Source organism: Haliotis cracherodii, unplaced genomic scaffold, assembly GCF_022045235.1.
Source record: "Haliotis cracherodii isolate W230 unplaced genomic scaffold, xgHalCrac1.p SCAF_9, whole genome shotgun sequence".
NCBI classification, from domain to species: Eukaryota; Metazoa; Mollusca; class Gastropoda; order Lepetellida; family Haliotidae; genus Haliotis; species Haliotis cracherodii.
In genome coordinates this window covers 4757012-4781360 of record NW_027266343.1, presented here as the reverse complement: position 1 = coordinate 4781360, position 24349 = coordinate 4757012, and the positions used below count along the sequence as shown (strand labels likewise).

Genomic DNA, 24349 nt, shown 5'->3' with positions numbered 1-24349 from the left:
CAATCTTATTGCTCCACTGTTGTCAAAGTAAATCGATTGTTACTATCTGACACACATATTACACTATGGTTCCATCGATCATGTTGATACACCCTTCCAATGACGATTAATCTGTTGAGAAAAGACAAACATGGTTTAATGTTGTGATTACAAGAATAAAATCATTAACAATATTTAAATAAAATGCAATTTACGCCACGAGATTGGGAAGCCACACCAAAACCAAAACTGTCCAACCATGGTTAAAATTTCACATAGACTGTCCTACCATTAGGTGACCATCTTTTTAAATACCCATTCAGTCACAACAAAAGACGTCTACACCTGACCCAAATAATCTTAAAGAATATCTTTATAGCTCACAGCTTACACACAGTCCAAGTTATCTCCAATACATGCGGCCAAACAAACTTAAATGTGATTTTGACATCTTATATACTTTTTAAAATGATATACACCTCATAAATATCACAAGGGCACTAGTCATATGAAATTGTCTCGTGTGACTCCTGAACCCGACTGATTGATCATGAATCTGTTGGTTAATGAAAAGGATCTGTGTTTGCATGCAAACCTGGCTTGTCTACTGAATTCGATTCTGACTTATTAACATTTAAGGGTTGGTTGAGATGTAATACAGCTTCACCCTTGTCAGTCCAATGTATGTTCACCTCGAAAGTAAATTTATGTATACTATCTAAAAAGCTAAGTTTTTCATTTGGTACCACTGGTATTTGTTTAGGAAATATTTCTTTGAACAAAATATCATTTTCATTTTCCACATCCTCGATTATCCAGTGTATTCTTCATTCTATCATGGTATGTACCTGACCCATTCGCCACCACCGCGACGTTGTATCCCTATTCTAAAGACATGCATGCAATGGCTATAACCAGCCACCCTCTGAAAATAATTGCAGTCAAGAGACATTCTGTGCGAAGGTACGTAGATGTTGACGTCACATACTAAGATATATGGACAAATGGGTCCCGGGGTATTTAACATTATAGAATATACTGAATAATCGAGGATAGTTTTACCATGGAGTGACAAATCTTAGATGTCAACAGATCGCACAAGACTATTGAATGTGGAATAATTCAAGAAAATATCCAGATCAATCCAAGAACAGGGCCTACCCCGTCGTCCTACACCGAGTGATATTTGATAGAGCTTTATGAAAGGCAGTTCTGGTACAAACACAGAAACGTGAATACTATTAACTTTTATAACTTCTTTTTATTACAGCAAGAGGCGATCACGTTGTAAGTACCCATGCATATTCCCGCCCTTGATAAAGTAATGATATTAATGTGTATGTTATCATAATGTTCTAATCGTCAGTAGGCTTTCTATTTTCTCTATCTCCATCTCGTCATTTATGACTTTATTAAATTGTTAATATCTACATCAATGTGTACCAAAAGTAGGTAAGCATGACATGTTTGATGTTGTCATTATTTACTCATGCATGTATGATCATTAATTATTAATTGAAGGTCCAGAAGCAGTTTACTTTCTGTTGGTAGATATGTGTGATATCAAACTGACGTATTGTGTGCTACAATGTATTGATAATACATTTTATCAAAGAGCATCTGCAGATAAAATAATTTAACAACATTAACATATCAATTCGTGATCAAAGGGAGATTACTCATGTTAAGTATTTCAATAGCGTGTCATGTAAATTATTGCTTGGTGCATCACGTATTGCATATAGCAGTATAAGGCAGGCGAGGAAGAACGGCGTTCTGTTCAGTTGAAACTTGTACCTGGTGCTTTAAGTTAGGTGAGGAGGAATATGGACGCTACACATACGATTCGTTTCGGACGTTGACGCTGATTGCGCCGAAGAGAACTCGTTTGCAGAAAATGGTGAAGACCAGGAAACCGCGAAGGAAATGACAGTTGTCATGAGCAGTGGCGGGAAACTGTGCTCCACAGCCCGGTCATGACACGACCATTTCGGCTGGAAGTTTAGGAGTAGAGGCAAGCGTGACAGGCTGGATTCCCGCAGGTGAGAACAGTATTAACCTAGGTATCGATTTTGAAACAAATGTTTATCCTTATGCAGGAGGAATATCTGAACATGCAGAATTGCTAAACATCAGCACGTCTGACGAAGTAGTGCTGGCAGCTGATAATTTAGGTACTTTGTTTCAGAGTCCCATCAGAGACAAAATTCACAAGAGACAGTTATCCAGTTTGTAGAGTGGTGTTACATATGAGCCAGACACATTTGGTTTTCTAGGTATTTGCGACAAAAAGGGCATGCAATTGATGAAAAAGAGCATACCAAACCAGAGAATATTGAGGAATGAACAACACTGGTCTTGATATTTGCCAGGGTTTATCTAGAGCACTATCCACAAAATCTTATAGATATCGTCAGGAGTCGGGCATGTCAACATTATGGATTAGGCTGGTGTAAATACGATGAGCAGTTCTATATGTCATGGGCAGTGTTACTCCGGGAGCTGTGTTTGATGTGCATGACCCCTGCATATATGTCAAGGTCGTATGGTAGATCAGGCGTTGCCATGGGGAGGGGGGGGGGGGGGGCAGTACAGACCCTTGACACAAGCAACATCCATCATTGTTCATGGGAAACCCCAACACTTCCAGCAATCAGAGACTCTGAGACTAAAGGCATGACAATAACAAGGGGAGTCCTGTGAATTGCGAACTGCTTGGAAATTGGTCTGTAGATTACCACACAACAGGATACGACTGGAGGAGTGAAAGAAGATTTGAGAGCAGGCTGCATCTCTTACAGGAGCACAATGGTGTGACCATGTTTTTGAACAGGATGTGGCAAGGAAGAGACATTTTAAAAATTTACACTGACAGTACAGGAGAGGCTGGAAGTTTCAGATTGTATGGGGTATGGAAATGGTCAATGTTTTAGCTTATCCTCCATTGCTCCTTAATGCATTTCCTGCTGTTTTTTCACAGCTGCAGAAGAAGTTGTTCCAACCAGTGATGTAGCAATACTCGTCACACAGCCGCATGTGGTCTGGAAGTAGTTACGTCACATGTCGCAAAACAAAGATCTGAGGACATCACATTACGGGTCACCTTTCGGGAACTTTGACCGCTCTCTGAAACGACTAACAAGAAGTCGACATCAGCCAATTAGAAAGCAGCTTGTTCGAGTTTTACGGCACTCGTTTCAACCTGGCGAGTTCCATTTCTGACTATGCTTGAAAAATAGTTTGACAGTCTTTCGATTAAAATTGTGAAAACTGAACAAACGAACGTTCTGGAATGACTAATATATGGTTGCGATTGTCTGGCAGTGCTTCCCACATACTGTGCAACGCCTCCTCAGTCGTACGGGCCGTATCTGTTGTTAGGAATACCCTGTGTTAACGTTTTATGAGGTTGCATGATTAGAAAACACATTCTTGTGTAACTTTCATGATTGCGTAAGCGACACTTTGATTGGTCGGATGAAAGGTGTCTCTGACGTGACGCGTAATGGGATGTCCTCAGATCTGATTTTAATGAGATTGGGTTCTTCACCCTCTATGTCAAGATTGCACATGGGGTGTAATGAGGCACCTCCCATCATCATTACCTCGATATAACAACGGGAGTGTTTATATGAGAATGGAAATGATCACCTTACTTCTTACATTATGATCTTTCAGACCATAGTTATAGGTTTAGATTCAGCTTTGTCCACTGGATACAACCTTGATTTCCCACGACTGTTACAATGATGCCTTGTTAGGTAGGGCAGCACATATTTTTAGTCTTCATGGGGTCTGGCATTCGTTGGCAGATAGACACAACTCTACACGCATCGTCAAGGCCTGGCATGATCAGTAACCATCCTTTAATTGACTTTTCAACTTTTCAGTCTCGTAGACAGCCTAATCGAAATCTGCAAATTTCTTCCCTTACACTTTGTCAGTGATCAGTGACAAGTGCTCATGAGATTGCTCATTTCAGCCCAGGGTTTGACGAACAGAGGTCACCTACACCAGGGTCCGACCCAACAGTTCACGGCACTTACATACAACGTCAGGACCATTGCCTAATTGTTGCTATACCTCCCCAGGGCGGTCGGGTAGCCTAGTGGTTAAAGCGTTCGCTCGTCACGCCGAAGACCCGGGTTCGATTCCCGACATGGGTACAATGTGTGAAGCCCATTTGTGGTGTCCCCCGCCGTGATATTGCTGGAATATTGCTAAAAGCGGCGTAAAACCATACTCACTCACTCACTATACCTCCTCACTTTAGGTGATGTCTCCTGTTCGTAAATGCTGCTTTACAGGGCTGTGGTCCGGCGCACAGCACACCTGTCACATCAACAACCTCAATTTGGAAGTGCTCGCGTTGTCGATATCACACTGGCAGGAGCTCTTCTGGTACACTCAACTTGCTTTTTCGACCAACAACATTATTTCAGTGGTTTGCTGTATATGCTAACAGGGGACGTCACACTCTCACTCACTCCTTCGACTGAAGATCTGGTCATTCCATCTGGTAGATTTGCTGGGTCTACGCTTATTGGTCCAGCACATTCCAGGATGTAAGAATGTTCTCTAGACGCGCTAACTGGGTCAGGAAGGGCAGCTCCTTCCCAAGGTGTTTCTACTCCTATGTTAGCACGTAGGTTATCCCAACATTGACCTCTTCGCATCTTGCCAGAAGTATCAGATCTCAACTTATGTCTCCCCTTGGAGATGGAGGTATTAAGCATCACTTTAGGAGGACTAAGAGTGTATGCTTTTTGGCCCCCAGTGCTTCTTCTTAAGGTGGTGCAGAAGATCTGGGCACCCAAGAGGCTCAATCTGTCTTTGATCGCGCCTGCTATATATGCAAAGGGCCTCACCAAGAAGTTAGTCTTCCTCTTGCCTCTGGCTACTGGGTGAACGAACTACATGCATTTGACCACATTCTTTTCTAATATGAGAGCAGGGCGCAGAGTGGCGTTCATCTTGGGCTGTGATGTAATTTCATTGCCAAGAATCAACTCCCGGGGAAGCCAGACCGATCTTAAATCATTCTGCAGGCTTTCGAGACTGTTGGCTTGGATGCCCCAGGGCCAATATCCCTCACGAGATCAGAGGGATTGCCTCGACCATGGCTCTCCACAGCACAGCCACTACCGGAGAGACGTAGCCTTAGAGGACGTGGAGGTCGTCCACAGATTTGAACTCTTGGTTGTTGCCCAGTACAAGGTATGCCCACCTGCCGTACCGTCTGATAAAGATACATTAAGGAGTAATGAAGGACAAGTTAAATCAAATAGTGAAATTTAAATATTGTTTACATTTGTATACCCATTCCTTCATTATTTGGTCAAAATGCCCTTCCGTTACAGAACTATCTCCCCACAAAATCTTATGTGAGGTCACCATTTCCAGGTCACGAGCCAGCTGTGTAAAGGTATTGCTACACCACTGATTGGAACAACAACTTCTGCAGCTGGAGCTCTCACAGCTCAGTCTTTCTGTTTAAAAAGCAGCTGCAAATGTGTGTAGGGTGTGGTTATGCAGGATAAGTATACAAATGTGGAAAAATGCACTTGGCGCATTTCAAGAGGAATTTCAGCTGAATCCCTACAGGTGTATGGCTTTAAAGGGAAGAGCTCTTCATCGGTCGCCAGCATCCTATGTCTCAGCAACGCTACAGATAACTTCATCTTGGAGAATGTTATGGCTGGCATGATAAATAGTAATCATAATATAGACTCCAAAGCCCCTGTTACACTAGCTATTCTCAGCAAGCAAGTGTCGGTACTACCATTAATTTTCACTTCAACCTACTTTGTTTAAAAGCATATTTACGTTGGCATATTTTGGCATTTATGTGGATTAGTGAACAGGTTGGTGGGCATAACAGGGGCATGGGACTTCTGGCGCAGGACATAATGTTGCATGGGAAGCAGCTTACAGTAAGTGTCAGGCATTCCAAAATGGATCAGTAAGGTCTATCCTGTACGTTGTTCCTCAACTCGCAACAGAACGGGTCGGTGGGTCCCATCAACGCCATGTTAGAGTATTTAACCGACTGAAGCAAAGTAACCAACATATCTAAATCATACTTTCATGCAGATGGTTCATGTGTCAACAGATAGCCAGTTTACAGCACTCCTGAAGAAGCTTCATTGATCTAAGCTCTGATGCGGACACGTCACATTCCTTACGGATTTGGGCGGCAACTTGATGTGCATCACCTCTAATACAACTAAATCTTTGGCAGAAGATGAAAGTCCTAGAACCGCCAACAATGTTGTTAATACATTAAGGCTCAAATGACTTGGTTATGTTGTCAAGAACAAGTCAGACATCTTCGTCACAGACCTAAAGTAACTGAATAAGCTATTGCCTCATACTATCATCGTGCGGCCTGAGGGGCTGGAATGGGGCTTATTCTGGGGAAGCGATGGACAGGAAGCGGAAAGGAATTAGTCAGTGTGTATCTGTTGAAGTGTATCTTCTTTGGGGTAATGTTGTGAAACATGAAATTGTGGCACGTGACTGTGCTTTATTGTGAAGATGAGATACATTTTTCTGAGGTGGACATAACCATTTGCATGGTACATTTGTTAAAGTGAAGGTCCCTCATTTTTGAACCATTAGTTAAAATGCTTTGTCAGCATATTTGAGGTTGTTGTTGTTTTTTTTGTCACTCCAGCATATTTCTGTGGTTTGTGTTTTTTTCTTCTTTCAGGGCTGCCGGGATCAGCATCACTATGTCACACTTAGTCTATGAGTAATAACTGAAACAAGACAAAGATTGCATAGAAATCATAATGTTTCATCATGAGTAAAATGACAAAAGTCTTATCGTGTCTTCTCACGTTGGGCCGAGTGGTCGATGATGGTACCCCTCTCTGTTATTCCTCTCATGTGTTACCGGTACTGCTAACCACCCACATGGTGGAATGTGGGCTTTACTTTAGGGAGTTGACCATTAGGTGCATTTCATTTGGGTACTTTCATTTGCCTTATATTGTATTTATAACCAGCAATAAAGTGTGCCCAGATGTCTTCCAACAATTCAATAGTTTGTATTTATTTCATTAAAGTATGCTTTCTTGGGTCAGTTAAACTTTCATATGTTGTTACATGAATGGAAATCTGTATATTGTATTCACAATCAGCAATAAAGTGTGCCCAGATGTTTTCCAACAATTCAATAGTTTGTATTTATTTCATTAAAGTATGCTTTCTTGGGTTGGTTAAACTTTCATATGTTGGTAAACAAATGGAAATCTGTGATGCAATCTGATTTGTTGAAAACGTTAAATGGATTTTTTTTTTCAAATTCCAAATTTGAAAAAAGTTCCATTGGACTTGGCGAAATGAAAATGATGTTTGATCCAAATTAGTCAGAACAACTTCTCTATTTTTCACATTCTACGAAAGATGTAGAGTTAGTTACCACTCCTCCGTGGTCTAGTGAATAGAGCGTCTTCCAAAAGAGTTAAAAGTCGGTTGCTCGATCCATGGCCAGGTCGTACCAAAAGATGGTACTTGTTGTTTCTCTGCGCTCTGCATTAAGTGATAAAAACAAGGACTCGTCAGATGGAGTCTTTATAAAGGAGGCGTTAAATGCATTATAACATGAATATTCCCTCAGTTTCAGACAATTCTTCAAGGCATTCTTGTGCAAAGAGTGAGTATACGTTTTTAGAAAGTCTGATAGATTTTATATGAAACATGATTTCAGATGTTATATCAGGTAGTATATGTATAACTGGGTGCAGTTGGGTAGCTTACTTGTTAGAACACCAGCTCGTCATGCACTCGAAACAAGATATGGTGCAAATTCCTCCCATTTATATAGCTACTATATTGCCTGAAGGTGGCGTTAAACCACACATGCTTTCTTATATACATTATAACATAATATTTTTTTAAATTTGAAGTTTACACGATATATAGCTTTTCGATTGGACGAGAGTTCGGTCACATGACCCCGAAATTGACGTTCATAAGCGTATGAACGACACAATTTGACGTTCATACGTTTTTCACGACACTGTGTTCTTGAAATGACGTAAACACTGACGGACTACTTCCACATTCCCAGGAAATCCCTGGGAATTCCCTAGCACGAAACATGCATAAGCGTTCTCTCTGATCATTTAGAACCTTTATTCTTGGTCTCAGCGTTTCAGTATACATTGAGAAATGTCTGAGAGCGTGACTGCATGATTGTTCACGAACATCCTCGCTATGGCCCGTCCTAATGAATAAACGAAGAAATGCACATCTAAACTATCGTAGTATCGACTCGATCCGTGCCTTGGCTGACATTGACCGTCTCCAGCAATCTATGCTCGTACCTTTGTGTCTGTTTGTCGCATCTTTATTCACCTTTCAGTGATCGGCCAGTTGATCAATGATGACTAACACATGTAACCGCCACAGGTTAAATAACAACTTTGGAAATCTCTCCCGTCACGTTTATCGTGTCGGCCATTTTGACGTCTTGTACTTGATGTAAATGTATTACTGACTTACTGAGGTAGTTCTTTACAGACCTTTCTCATCTAATGAGGATATGATTTGAACACATGTGCTGCCGAAGATGTTTCTGAAGAGCAAGTTGTGCATCCAAACGCCCATGTCACCTCTCGTTTTGAGGAACTATTTTCCTCCGCGTTATAGCTGATTGTTGTATGGCTGTCAGTGTAAACATGAAGTCACACGTACTAAATAAAATTGTGTTTAGATCTTGGCCTACATCCCTTGAGGGAAGAAATTGTGATAAAAAAATTATAAGAATTGACTTTGACTTTGTGTGAGTTCATTGGAGTATGAACCGTCATAGAGTGAGGGCCAAACATTGTATGAACGTCGTCGCAAGCTCCGACGTTCATACAGTTTAGCCCTCACGAATAACAAATCGAGAACATGCAATGCCAAGCGTGAGTATACTTAAAGGCAAATAAGGCTTAAATGGAATTGCGCCATACTCACCTTGTTATATTTATGTGTTGAAAATTTGACGGAATTAAAATAGACATGTACGCATGGAGTATCCTTCCCTAGGTTTTATAAGTACCGCTAGTTTTGTCTTCGGATTTAGCATGATGAAATATGTATGTATGGTTACAAGGCATGTTTGATGAGGGACCGACCATTTAATGGATGGGGGAGAGATAAAGGAGCTCGGGCTTATAGTTTTAAGATTTAACACGTATAGCCAACTAATTACTATATCCATACGGAAGATCAAAATAAAGTGCTGACGGGAAAATGGCTAGACATCCTCCTCCAGTGAATGAATAATGCAGACCGACCGTGGCTACATATCAGTCTCGAAGAAGATATTGACAACATCTGACTGCGGCTCTGTGATATTTGCACTAATGCAAATTACAGTTCCATTATGTTTGTGCAACATGGATGATGTGAAGTTTGGGTTTGTGCCAAATATGGGAAAATGGACTTTCATACTAATAAATAATGCCTCATCTTGCATCATACAAAATGGACATCTATCTTCATTCTTCTCTGACCAAAGGGGACGTAGACAAGGAGACCCCATGTCTCCCTATCTATTCCTGCTAGTTTGGGAATAATGATTCGTGATAATAATGCAGTTAAAGGTATTAAACTGAATAATGTGGAACATAACCTTGGACAATATGCTAATGATATAGAACAATTTTAGATGAACTGATGAAAGTTTCTGTACAGCAATTGACACCCTTAGTGACTGTTATATACTGTCTGGATTATAAATTAATATTGATAAAACAGAAACAATATAGATAGTCTCAATGACATGCTGTAACATCAAATTATGCCAGGACTGGCACAGTGCGGACTTTGGGAATAAAGTTTAATTGTAACTTTACAAATTTGTGGATAATCAATACAAAAAAAGAGATTTGAAAATATTTATCAAATTTTAGGGAATTGGAGGAAAAGAATTTAAGATTGATAGGTCAAACTACTGTTGTCAAAACCTTGGCAGTGTCAACCTTTGTACATATATTTTTCTTCTCTTCCAAACCATCCAAGTGAATTTATTGATGAACCTAACAAAAAACATTTTACAGATTTATCTGGAATGATAAAAGGGATAAAATAAAACGTACAACATCAATTGGAATATATACTGAACAGCATTGAAAACGGACCAGCAATAAATCTTGAAATATTACAAAAACAACTTGAGCAATGACCGATTTTGATTAGAACAGACATATACGGATTATTAAGAAAGACGACAAAGGAAACAGGAATAGCACACAGTAATTACAATTACGTCATCAGTGTGAGGAAGACACATAGGGTTAAAATGAAAAGTCAATATCTGGTATGTCCGCAGTTGACAGCAACACAGGCCATTCAACGTCTTCTCATTGATCGAATAAGTCTGCGAATAGTGTTCAGGGGCATTCCACTCAGGGGCATAAGGTACCCCACGTCGACGCTACACTCGCAGTTGACCGTCAGCATTCCGTAAATGAAAACGGGACTTATTAGAGAACAGCACACCATGCCACTGCCACTGCCGCAATCTCCAATGCCTTTTTGCCCAACGCAGACGTTCATTTCGATGTCGATCAGTGAGTATGGGTCCAACATATGGACGTAGAGCACCTAGCCCTGCTGAGCGGAGACGTCGACGTACGTTGCCAGCACTGATCAATTCCGTCGACCTTGTACGGTTGCTGCAGCCGGACGTGTACAATCACGAAAATGCCGACGAACAATATTGCGATCCTGATGTGGTGTAGTTACACGACGTTGACCCGGACTCGGTCGATCTTTGTTTGTTCTTGTCTGCTGGTATCTGCTCAGTAGCCTGAGGACTGTTGAATGATGTCATTGAAACTGTTGTGCAATGACTCGACTTGACGTACCAACTTGAAGCATGCCCAAGGCACGTTCATGGTTCCTATGCTGTTAATCTTGGCATTTCTTGTGTCAGTACCCGTTACGTCTGCAGCAACAAGTGATGTGGCTTTTAAAACTCTGTCTTTTATAGCCCTATTCTGCATGCTTCCCGTAAAACAAAACATGTTTTCCATGATGTGCACGCAATTTGTTGCGTTTGTGCGATTTAGCTCAACAAAAATTAGGGAATGTGTTTTGACGAGCTGTTCTTCTTCATGCTTCGTCCAGAACGTCGTATATTACTCATTCACTTATATATTTACATATGACTTAAGCCCGGATAAATATACATCCATTTTCATGGTGGTGCGTTTTCAATGCTGTTCAGTATATGATGAAGCCATACTGGGAACGATAGAGGTAAGGCTTATTTCTATTTTCTACAAAAAACGTCATCAAAACAAAAACTGCAATAATCCTAGCATCTTTCTTCTACAAAACATTTTCATACTTTAGGTCAATATCGAAAACTGTATACACTTAACTAACCCTTACTGGAGAAATGTATTTGCTGCAAGGGAAACATTTTATAGAAAACAGAAAATCAACTCCACAAACATTTGAGAAGTACTATAAGAACCTCTTTGGTGTATTGTTTGTTTGTTGTTTAACGCCGCACTCAGCAATATTCCAGCTATATTGACGGCGGTCTGTAAATAATCGAGTCTGGACCATATCAATCAGGTGTTGACATCATGAGCATCGATCCAAGCAATTGGGATCGATGACATGCATCAACCAAGTCAACGAGCCTGACCACCCGATCCCGTAAGGCGCCTTTTACGACAAGCCTAGTCGCCTTTCACGGCAAGCGTTGGTTGCGGAAGACCTATTCTTTGGTGAAACCATCAGTTTAAAAAATAGATTTCATGATAAGAAAATACTTTTTGAAGGGAATATACACTATTAAAGATCTCTGTAATGAAGATGATATAATGCCCTTCAATGAACTAAAAATAATCAAATAAATAAAGGAACAATTATTGACTATTACCAGGTTCTATCAAACATACCAAAACCCTGGAAAGATGCTATTAGAAATAACATTCTGTTAAATCAGATCATACTGGCTCGCATAAGAATAGATACATGTATCAAGTATTAAGAAAAACAACTTGAAAACTTAATGGAGACTTTAATCAAAATATAGATATTAAAGACAGACAGACAAACACAACAAACACTACATTAACACAGTTTGACAGAAAATTGAAAACAACTGGCAAATAAACTGTCTAGTTAATATGTACTTCTATTTTGAGCATAAACAATTCCCACTAGCATTTAGCTTTACACTTAGTTAATGATGACCCAAATAAGCAGAGCAATCGTAGCCTTCTAGTTTCACCCCCTGTTGACATGATACACTTGTATCCTGACTTGCCAAGTATAATTTGCTATCTGCTGTATGTGAGTGAGTGAGTGAGTGAGTGAGTAAAATTTAACGTCACATCGGCAGTATTTCAGCCATATCTATCAGCTGTGTGTAACCTACACATAATGAACACAACATTATGCTTCATAGTACTTTATGAGAAAATATGTAAAAGCATATACTGAATTAATCAAATATACTTTTTAGAAATTCAGTACATGGTAAGAGTGTGTCATTAAAACACAAGAGTATGAAATAGTCGGGTCACTAATTCTCTCCTTTAGAATGCAATGACACTGTACAACGACGGCGGCCGAACTTTGCCGAGCGGTGTCGGAAATGGAGCGCGAGAGTGGTACAGTCACTAGACCGTGACTATACTAGTTTAACGACCCGGCGGCACTCAGCAATATTCAAGCTATATGAAGGTGGTCTGTAAATTATCGAGTATAGACGGGGGTGTATAAGGAATTAATATGGCTAGTAGGAGATTATCTGATGGCAATCATAATGCTGTCCAGTTAATACATTGTCTCCAACATCAAAGGTATCCATGTTGTTTGTAAATACCTGCTCACGTGCACCGGATGTGTTTATGTTTTGATTGTTTTCTCTTGCCTTGCAGATGATTAAGGATGGGATGCTTTCTATTTCGTTTTTATTTCCCCCTTACTGCTTAGTAGAAAAACTTTGTGAGGGAAAAGAACATTTTCAAAGCAGTGAAAATATATATTAAACACCTTTATCAATTATTGCTACAAAGACTTAAGGTGAGGTGAAACGGGGTTTATCGTCGCTTTCAAGATTATTTAACTTATATCGCGACGTTCATGCACGTGTGCTTACTTGATATTGGTTGTACACTGCTAGCCCACCAAGACACCATGTCTCAGTGTTACATTGAGACCCTCATTGGAACCTCGGGAAGAAAAGAGTGTTTCCTTAGCACCCAATTGCTGGTCGTTAAATGCTACCGAATTGGGCAGCCTGTTTGCCGTGGGCTGGGACTCTGTATCGGCAGAGGAAGGGAGTCTAGTGGTTCAGGGCGACGGAGCCAGCAATAGTGCTCCTTAGTCCAACATACCACTTGGACCCTAACTTTGCCTAGACGGGCGGTAGAATGGGCCCGATTCTATCTGTGCCCTGTGTATACACTTTTAGTATATAAAAATAAATGTATTCCAAATGACTATAATTTATTACCCACGTGGTGAAGATACAGGTGATGAGATAATAAATCCGTACACGACACGTGTGTTGTAAAGGTTGACCTTGTTTTATTCGTTTTGAATGGATAACCGTGACCTCTGTCACACCGGAACTACTATTTTCATCCATAAAAAATCGCGAGACGTCATTCTATTTGCAACGTCAATGCAGAACTGAAGCAATCTCATGAAAGCCAGAGACATTTACACACACTTTACTAACCCAAACAAGAAAGTCACAAGCAGCAACTTCGCTTTGCTATCTGTATTAGTTATACACAGAGCTACTACAGACATATCGTCGAGCTATATCCATTTGCAATGTTCTACCGATCGATAGATCGAAGGACTCAATGAGCGTGAGGCACCCAACCCCTTTCTCGACTTTCAATTTGATTTAACATAAAAGGATAAGTTGGTGAAATGAAGTCACTTTTAACTATCTGGATATATATCTAGACTTACGTGTGATGCTCTGGTTGGGCCATCAATGACCCCTTCGAAGCGTAGTTTGTGACATTGTTTCGTGGGGTGTTTGTTCATGAACAGTTCCGATACAAATGACTTCTGATTTTGTGGCCCAGAACATCCCAAATGCGAACAATAACATTCCCCGGCGTAAAACACTGTGAATAGATCATCGTTGTCTTTTCTTATACCGATGGTGACCATGCCCTTCGTTCGATGCTGTCAGTGACATGCAAGCAGATTTGGGTTTGTTGATTTTAGCGTTTTCATTATCAGGTCGTACAGTTAACGTGAATGTCTTTGGCGAGCACTCTGATTTCCCTCTTCCAAAATGGTACGGACAGGATCTAAATTCAGCTGATAGATCAAAGAAACCGCAATTTTTTTTATTGCACAGCCGGGAACTCCGTCGGTGCGAGTCATCGACTGTTTGTCCGATATTCAAAGCGCGGCGCTAAATGACTTTTTAGATTTTCTTATAGGTGTCGTGTGTACTAACACCAATGCGCTTATACTACCATAAGTTGAATAAATTCTTAAAATAAGACCTTGAGCGTTAAAGCTGTCATGTTTGCACACACAACAGCAGGAACATGGTGTTAATGCGTATGCATAGAAATGTCAACAATGCCCATATTTGGGCGTATATCAATATTCATGCGCAACCAGATTTGCAACCGATTCCAGTTTGAAAAGGGAAAAGGGGTGCAGAATCATTTTCCTTTCGACATGGCTTCCAAACTCCCTGGTAGAAAAAAGTAGCATATAGAAAATACTACGACTACTCGATCCGACTACTAGCCACGTTTCTTTGTTATAGAAGCTTTAGACAAAGAACCAATCAAATTGAATCCATTTGCCATCTTTAAAGGTATCATTGGTATCTGCGGAGAAGTTATAAATGTCACATGGCTTCGTTCTGGCTCGCTCCATCTAGAATGTGCACGGAGACAACAATCTGTCAATCTTCTCAAATTAAAGATAGTATTGGATAGTATTTTCTACATTATTAACATGAATGCTTTTTTAAGTAATGATCTGGCTACGAAGAACGGGTAATCCGACCCATGACGGTTCCGGGGTAGAATAGGTCTTCAGCAACCCATGCTTGCCGTAAAAGGCGACTTTGCTTGTCATAAAAGGCGACTAACGGGATTTGGTGGTCAGGCCCGCTGACTTGGTTGATGCATGTCATGGATCCCAACTGCGCGGCTCGATGCCCATGATGTCAATCACTGGATTGTCTGCTCCTGACTCGATTATTTACAGTCAGCGGTCATATAGCTGGGATATTGGCGTTTAACAACAAACAAAACAAACGGGTAATCCTATCACCAACAATCTTTTATCATTGCCTGGTGATGGCAATAAATAAAAACTGATGTAAAATCAGTGAGAGGATATGAGAAATGTACATGTATTGACGTTCATCATGGTACATGCATACATTGCACGTTGTATGGTTTGTTTAGGAGGGCGTCACAGAAGAAAGGCTCGACAGAATCCTGCAACAAGTTCCTGATAACATATCAAAAGTGAGTACCTTCCATGTTTGCTGATGATAACTGTGTAAAATTACTAATGAGGTTCAAAATGGTAAAACATCATTCAACAGATGCCTGTTTTTTTTTAACACAGTGATACGGATATCTCAATATATGGGTTTCTCCATTATAAAAGACATGAAGGGAAACAGTTCTCAAACTTCAAATGAAGACTATTGAAATTGTCAATAAACATAGTCATCATATCCTACTTTTGACAGTAAATATAAAATTTGTAAGAGGTCTTCTCTTGAGGTACATGTTCCATTAAAAGGAGGCAGATGGCATCGGCAAAAATGAAAGTGTCTTCTAAACTCATATTATTTGACGTATATAGACATCTCAGTTATATTCATATTTCCGCAAAACGCCATGCGTATTTCTTTCCATTTCAAAGGAAGTAGCCAGAGAAGTCTTGAACATTTGTCAAGAACAAGCCAACAAATCAGTGCGGGAAAATAGCGAAGGTAAGATGATGCCCGCATTGGTTTGCTATTACAGCTTACTGATATCTGTGTGAGAGGGTCAAACTGTGTGAGCTCACATATGTTGTCACGTGTTTATGCTTTTATCAAGTAGGATGTTTACACTTTCAACGATACGTGTGTGCACTTACACATGAAGACCACGTATGTCGCGAAACATCAATAGATACATTTGATCAGAAAGACTATAAGAGCCTTTATTATCTCCTGTCTCAAAAGGGGAGGGGGATATAGGTATGGGTGACGGCCGTCCGTTCTCCCGTCCATTACGTTTTGTTTCCGGACCATAGATCAAAGAACTTCCAACATTTCTTTACTGAACATGTTGCACAGATATTAGTCCAGCCAAACTGTTTGTTATCGAGTCCCATGACAAACAAATTCCAATATATTTCAGAGAGTAACTCATCAACCATTTGTATTTCCCCACTTATTAGTCAAGTGATCGACTGCTGACTTTTCTTTTTGTCCCCCGCCGCGCGAAAGCGCGGAGCGGGGGACATAGTATTTACGAGCGCCCGTACGTACGTACTTATGTACGTACGTTCGTACGTCCGTCCGTACGTCCCACCTGTTTGTTGCCGCGATATCTCAAGAACTAAACACTGGATTGTCTTCATATTTGGAACTATGGTGTATATACAGACTCCGCAGACACCAGTCGGTTTGGATGACCTTGACCCCATTTTCAAGGTCACAGCAGGCAAATCTGCTTTTTGAGTTGGAAAACGGTGTTGCCGCGATATCTCAAGAACTAATCGCTGGATTGTCTTCATATTTGGAACCATGGTGTATATACAGACTCCGCAGACACCAGTCGATTTTAGTGACCTTAACTTAATTTTCAAGGTAACAGCCGGGAAATCTGTTATTCGAGATGAAAAAAGTGTTGCTGCGATATCTCAAGAACTAATTTCTGGATTCCTTCATGTTTGATGATATTGGCTTTTGGAGTTGGAAAACGGGTGTTGCCTCGATATATCTGCCTTTCTTTTTTTTCTGTGTCATGTTGTTATGCAAACATGACAGACATGTCTCTATATGAGCAGCCATGAGCCGATTTGATTTGCAGGAATTTGGGTAATTATTTCTAATGGTACGACAAATAGTTCCATGGAGGTATCTAACACAGAAAATAATATTATTCAAAAGGAATAACATCTTCGGGAAAAACACATATTGCATAAGGCGGCGGGGGACATTTCGTCACTTTGTGACAAATACTGGTTTATGAACGTTTTTATTTTCATTTGAACAAATGGAAAGAAACATGGTTATGACGATGAAATACACTGTTCCAAGTGATACTCTCATAATAACACCACCCTTCTGAGTTGGATAAAGGTACCAGTCAGCTGGCAGCATATTAAACACATTTGGATTATATGATCATTAGAACAAATACCAGACGCCTCCTATGGTCATGGGTTGGCGTCTTGCACTCTCTGAATCAAAATCCCGTGAAGATCCAAGTTAGAACAGATCTTCAGCAACCCATGCTTGTCGTAAGAGGCAACAAACAGGATCTTGCTGGGGAGGCTCGCTGACAGCAAACTAACAAACTGGGGGATATGAATAGTCTTTGAACCGCGTTAGAAAGTAGTGAACCATTCTTTCACAAGTCAACGATGCATTTAAGGAAAACGATGTCTCCAGAATTTATTTAATTTCTGACTGATATAGTCACATGGTTTTTTTCACAGCGTATGCAGCAGTCTCCTTTGTTACAGGCGACAAAACACAGCAGCACGTAGGTATCTCTAGGAATTGCATTATTTAAGCAATCCCCACTGTGTTCAAACGTTAAAAGATGTCATGAAACTGGAAGTGATTCGTTATTCAGGAAGCTAGAGGCATGGGACTGCAATTAGCAATATGTTTTCTCAAAAGTGATATTAAACCGAGAGTGCTTATATGACTGTTATTAAAAGGCATGAGGAACATGACTGTCGATTTGAAATTGGTAGTTCAAGTCCACACAATACATTCTAGTGCTTTGAATCCAACAGCAAACAGATGAAAAAGTTTATCCTTGTAGGTTGATGCCATTGCTACAACGACGGATGCAAGACCAGACAACGGTTCTGCAGGGGTAAATATTAACCAGAGACAGATTCTAACATCATAATGTTTATTTCATATATTTCCCGTGATGGTTCGCGGTTAGAATTATACCTCAGAAACATTCGCTTGCTGTGAGAACGGACAAACTTGGGAGGTGTGGAGATGTACATGAGTATATCCTTACTTTCCTATGGTTAAATATGATGTTTGTCGTAACCTACAAGTACATAAAACATTCAACAATAGTACATCGTACCCAAATTAAATGCACTGTTATATCCAGGATGGAGAATCAAGTATCTTTGTGACTGATGGAGGCGACCTTTCTTGCCAGCGTGTGTATATTGTCCTGATCGAGGCCCTACCACTCACAGAACAGGTAAGGCCCACCTGGATACAAGACGCATGGCTCTTTCATGAAACAATTACAAGTGTATATTCATATACTTGAGTCAATGCCGCAGATAGATATTTTGTTAATTACTAAAACATGAATAAATAAACATAAACGCAACACTTTAACTTGCTTATTAACTTTGCCAAACAAAGCTGTTTGGATTACTCACATGAAAGGTACAACGAAGATACAATTAAACTCTCTATATGATAGGAAAATCTTTATCATTAAATCATTTAAGTAGATATCAACATTTGCAAAGAAAACGCATAATGAATCTCTAAAAGAAATTAATTTTTCGTATTGCAAAATGAAAATATATAAACATTTAGCATCACTCTTTGTTGTAATTTGATACCCGGAAATTGGCGGTAAGCAAAGCGGAATAGTTGTTCGGGTGTTTTTGTGAGGAATGCTTCGAACACAATCTCAAATAGATTTTGCTTCTATATTTACAATGGTGTGTTATGAGACTCAGTGTACAATTGTATGAACGTCAATTCTGCCATTCACTTTATAAAGACAAGCATTGATTCCTGCACCTGAAATATACAGAGACTACGACACCTGATTGTCGGTGTTCTGCGCAAGGCTGAACATGATGGGATATCAAGCATCGCCTTTCAGCCCACTGGATATGGCATGGATTCTTTACCAAAGGCCGTGTTGGCTAAAGCCATCCTAGATACGGCCTTGAATTACGCATGTGATTCCCTTGACGAAATAGTAGTGTGTGCGGACAAAGGCGAGGTGGATACGATCAAGGTACGTGAATAGACATGTGCACATTAAAATTTATATTTACAGCTGGTCAAGACGAAAAAAAACTTCTATTCAATTATTTCAGTTTATAATTTAGAATGTTCCTTTTTTTTGTGCATATTAAAAAGTGATGTGACCACGAGTGTTAAATAACAGGATCAAAACTACCAGATGTAAATTTATATTACAGATCAAAAATATAATAATTATTTCAGTATCCATTTACATGTAGAACAGGAAGCCAAAAATTGTAAATGTACATATGTGCTATTATGTTTACATATAATCAGGCATTTACGGCTGAGATTGACAAGCAACCCCAACTTGGGAAAGGCAAAGGTAAAGTTGAAGTGCAGCCTCCTGATCATTCAACAGTTTATTTATTGATTTTCATACTTAGACCCTTTGCCCTGTAGCTTATCGTTCTTGTTAGGTGTGAAGGTACCTTGTGATTGGTAATTGAATACTGTTTCTCGGCTTACCCGTTGCAAACTTTTCATTTGATACCGGGGGGCACGGTTGTCCCAGTCGTCTAAGGCGTCGCGATTCGCTGTGCAGAGTTGCGTCCCTTGAGCACCCCAGGACATTATGATTGTGGGTTCGAATCCCGGTTTGCTTCCATTATGTTTCTAGGTCTGTCAGCACCAGACCCGTGCCCGTGGGTTTCAACGAAGTGGTTAACGTCTGAGACCTTCATCACTTCGGGCTTCCTCCCACATTGCGCCGACACGCCGCAAAATAACTGTGATACTGTTAAAAGCGGCGTTAAACCCAACTCACTCACTCACTGATATCTCTTACATACAGTAACAGCGTCCGTAAATCAGTTCCACTGATCTTGCTCTATCAAGACCATTGCAGTTGTATTATCGATTGATTCAAACTTACAATTATTTGTATAATGTTGTTGCTAAGATTAATACAATAACTTTATCCTCACTTGCAAAGCATGTGTCACTTGCTGTACGCACAGAATGCTAAAATAAATGCAAGGCTAACAGTTATCTAGTTCAAAGAGGCAATTGATCATGGAAACTATACTGAACCGCAAAAGAAACGTCACCCCAAATAACATTGCATGAAAAGTTGTCATTTAAATATTTGGGTAATTTTTGTCAAAGTTTTTAAAACTTAACATTACTTTGTCCGAAAAAATGAAATTTGATGAAAATAAACAGATGACAATAAAACCGATCGCCCAAACACATCACGGCAACGGCCATGGTAACCCGATGCACGTGAGTTGAAATGCACATGCGTTCCCCATTTCTTGCCCTATAAAAATCCGCCCAGATCGGATAACATTCATTCGTTATTGAATTGCTACCACATACCAAGATTGACAAGGAATCAGCGGCACCAAGCAGTTGGACGATTGTAAGCTGGACAAACCTCCCGGCAAGTAGCCAATGCATTTCAAGTCCTCGTAAGGACCATATACAGGCTCCAGCAATGATATCAGATCACCAACACTACAGATGACCGACCACGTAGTGGAAGATCAAGGGTCACCACCCGACGTCAGGATCGTCAGAGTGTGCGACAGCATTTTCAAGATCACTTTGTTACAGCTGCAGAAACTGCTCGACACACCATGGGAACACACCAGCGACACATTAGTGCAGACACCGTGCGTCGACGATTGACGAGCAGACAACTCCACTGTCACAGGCCACATCGCGGACCCATTCTGACACCTCGTCATCGCCGGGACCATCTTCAGTGGGCAACACAGTAGCAGCTTTGGCGCCACCAGCAGTGGATAAGAGTCCTCTTCTCAGCCGATGGCAGAGGGAGAGTCTGGCGACGCCGTGGGGAACGTTATTCGGATGCTTGTGTTGTTGAGAGAGACTCGTGGGGTGGTCCGAGCATCATGGTGTGGGGTGGAATTTGTCTTGCACAGAGGGTCGGCCCTGTGGTCTTCCAGAACATCGGTCCAGGGAGAGGCAATGGTGTCACAGCAGCTCTGTACATTGACCAAGTCTTGAGACCACACGCCATACCTCATTAGGCACGTCGCTGCAACCACGAGTTTCAGCATGATAACGCCCGTGCACACACTGCGAGAGCAACAAGAGACTTCCTCCGGCAGAATGGCATCAGAACTATGCAGTGGCCTGCCCTCAGTCCCGATTGATATCCCATTGAGCACCTGTGGGACGAGATTCAAAGACGGCTGAATGACGTCCGACCAAGGCCGACAACTGCAGCTGAACTGCGTCAGGCTTTCCTCAGAGTGTGGGCTCAAGTGCCTATGGCCTTCATCAACCGCCTCATCCATTCCATGTATCGACGTTGCGCGGCAGTCATCAATGCACATGGTGGACACACGAGATACTGACTTGTGATGCTATTTTCTCAGGGACTAGTGTTGTGTTTAAGAACATTTGACACTTTAAGTTCAACCTTGATGATCAGTTTGGCCAAGTTTCATCTTTTTAATATGTCTCAAAGTATGTTTACAGTGTTTATCTATCCATGGTGACGTTTCTTTTGCAGTTCAGTATATGTTTGTTTCTTTGTTGTATATATACTCAACAACAAAAGTTCCTGTGACACCAATATTTTAGTGTATTTTCCAAACAAGGAAAGATTGGTTTTCAATATTGTAGTACATGTATGGAATCAAGTCACAAACACGCAACTGCTACAGAAAAGCATGCATTCCATTTTATGCAAGCCCCATGCATTTCACTGCCCAAGAATGGGTATAAAATCATGTGCGTTTACGGGATTCCATATGTATGGTTTAGCATCGTGCTGACAACAACCACTCAGAAAAACAACAAAATTACGCAATTATTCAACATTACGAAACGCCACGCCAGTCCGAAAATGAGCGTCTGCAAGCCATTGGTATGCTTAAAGCAGGATCGAGTCAACGTGATGTTGCAAGACAATTTAACGTCCACAGAAACACCATTTGGTGTTTATGGCCACGTTGGCAATATACGAATGCTGTCAAAGACCATCCTCGGAATGGCACACCTACGAAATCGATTCCAGCCAGCAACAGTGACTGCAAGAAGCATCCCTGGCCTTCGACGAATATCTTCACAAAATGTACGTCGCCGACTCAGATGTGCAGGGATTATCGCCAGAAGACGCAGAGGCGTTACGGTATGGGGTGGGATTACAGCAAGACAGAGGACCCGTTTGATAGTGGTAGAGGGAAATCTCAATGGACAGCGCTACCGCGACGAGATCATCGGCCCTGTTGTCCTACCGTTTTTGCGTCGTCATGGCCCAGGCATTACCTTTCAACATGACAACGCACGGCCTCATATTGCTCAAACTTGTTCAGGATTCTTTTCAACAAAACAAGGTGAATGTCATCCCCTGGCCGCCTCGCTTCCCTGATCTCTCACCAATCGAGCACATGTGGGATGAGATGGATCGGCGCCTTCGACGGCAACCACGTGTTCCACAGACACTCCAGGAACTTCAAAACATGCTCCAGCAGATATGGACAGATATCCCAAAGGACTTTGTGCGACACGCCTGGTCTATTCCATGAGACGAAGATGTGTTGCTTGCATCGCAACCAGAGGTGGACACACACGCTATTGATTTGTAAATTGACATTTTGGCATGTTCATGCTTTTTATGAAATCACGCATTTTCTGAAGTCAGTATTGCAAATAAAACCATTTGAACACTTACAGGAGTCTTTTATCTGTTTCAAACCGAAAATGTTTCAATTTGGTAAAAAACATAACTTTGCATTAAATCTTATTCAATGTCACAGTAACTTTTGTTCTTCAGTATATATTTCCAAATAGCCATGCAAAGGTTACCCCTGAAATCGGTTCGTACAGAAATATATTCTGAAATCAGTGACCACACAAGATCAATGGGTAATCAACACAAAAAACTCGAGTCACGCTCATTGGAACTCTTATGTAGGTACAGCCAGCCTTCTAGAAAAGGTCCCAACCTGAAACTTCTCGAACGACCAAGCCCGCCATGTTTGTTTACAAAGATTATCACGATTTTACCGGCGTTTCAATCATTTGCCGGGGCGGAAAATCACTACAAAATAACGACAACATAACTGAAAGCAAGCTCCACAGCCACGTAACAATATGTTTATATGTACTTTGCTCATCTTATTCCATATTCACGTACAGAACTCGGATCTACCTTCACTGTGACTATTGTCAAAGGAGACATTGTCCATCAGGATGTAAGTAATATGTTGCAGTTGACATTACTCAGTTTCATATGATAGGTTGATTGGTTTTTCCCGGAAGTAATATGGGTGGGTACAGTAATCAGCTTATGTGTCCGTCCGTCGGAAATAATGTTTTTAACTGTATCATTTTTCATGAAATTTTACAAACACAAAGGTCAGGTTAATGCCTTGTGCTATAAGAGGCTCTAAGAATGTTTATTTTTTTCCGTTTCCGCGGCATCAAGCTGTACTTTGATAGTACACAGTGATACATATCTCAAAAACGAATAGGATTCTTTTCTTGAAAACGTTAACTCTTGTTGTATATTATATATTGAAAGTTTAACAAAGTAATACTAATAATAATAAGTTAATACTGCTCAGAATGTTTGCCGCTAACTTATAATTTTTTCCCTCTAGCTCGCCCTTCTAGCTTGCAAAGTACGGCTTCGGTTGTCTACATCTGTGTAACATTATATTTGATATAAGTGTATAGTTATATTGGGGTATTTACAGTGAACGTTTAATTCGTCCTCGAACACACTTGGTGAGTTGACCTCGTTACAGCTTTTTCCTTTATACAGTACTGACACTGGTAGTGACCATATGTCTTTTTGATGCATGATTTGTGTGGCAAGCCCCTGAGCATATTGAATACATTTGACATGGGTATTAACGTATGGCGTCTTAATCCCGCGAGCTAGATTACCCATTGGATTATTTCCCATTGATTAATAAGAAATCAATGACAAATTCACAACACATGATTTCAGGTTGATGTGATTGTTAATTCGACTTCCTCGAGCCTCATCTTGGAAAGTGGGCCACTGTCTTCAGCAATATATAACGCTGCGGGAGACAGCATACAAGAAGAGTGCAAGGTCAAGTATCCCACAGGTGTTGAGACGGAAGAGATAGCAGAGACTTCAGGAGGTCGTCTACCGAGTCGGAGAATATACCACACGTACCTGGGATGTTGGTCAGAGCAGGT

The 24349-nt window shown here is 40.8% G+C and overlaps 1 protein-coding gene across 2 annotated transcripts in view; it reads left to right on the top strand.

Moving 5' to 3' along the window:
- Positions 1 to 24349, top strand: part of LOC139452666 (protein mono-ADP-ribosyltransferase PARP15-like) — a 73898-nt gene that overhangs the window by 41299 nt on the left and 8250 nt on the right. For both annotated transcript variants that reach the window (XM_071234206.1, XM_071234207.1), the window contains exons 3-13: positions 1250 to 1266; positions 7604 to 7639; positions 15405 to 15467; positions 15874 to 15943; positions 17665 to 17711; positions 18000 to 18053; positions 18309 to 18404; positions 18978 to 19187; positions 19475 to 19523; positions 23315 to 23370; positions 24132 to 24347. In XM_071234206.1, coding sequence (XP_071090307.1) covers positions 1250 to 1266; positions 7604 to 7639; positions 15405 to 15467; positions 15874 to 15943; positions 17665 to 17711; positions 18000 to 18053; positions 18309 to 18404; positions 18978 to 19187; positions 19475 to 19523; positions 23315 to 23370; positions 24132 to 24347 — 914 coding nt within the window. The remainder of the gene's footprint in view (positions 1 to 1249; positions 1267 to 7603; positions 7640 to 15404; positions 15468 to 15873; positions 15944 to 17664; positions 17712 to 17999; positions 18054 to 18308; positions 18405 to 18977; positions 19188 to 19474; positions 19524 to 23314; positions 23371 to 24131; positions 24348 to 24349) is intronic.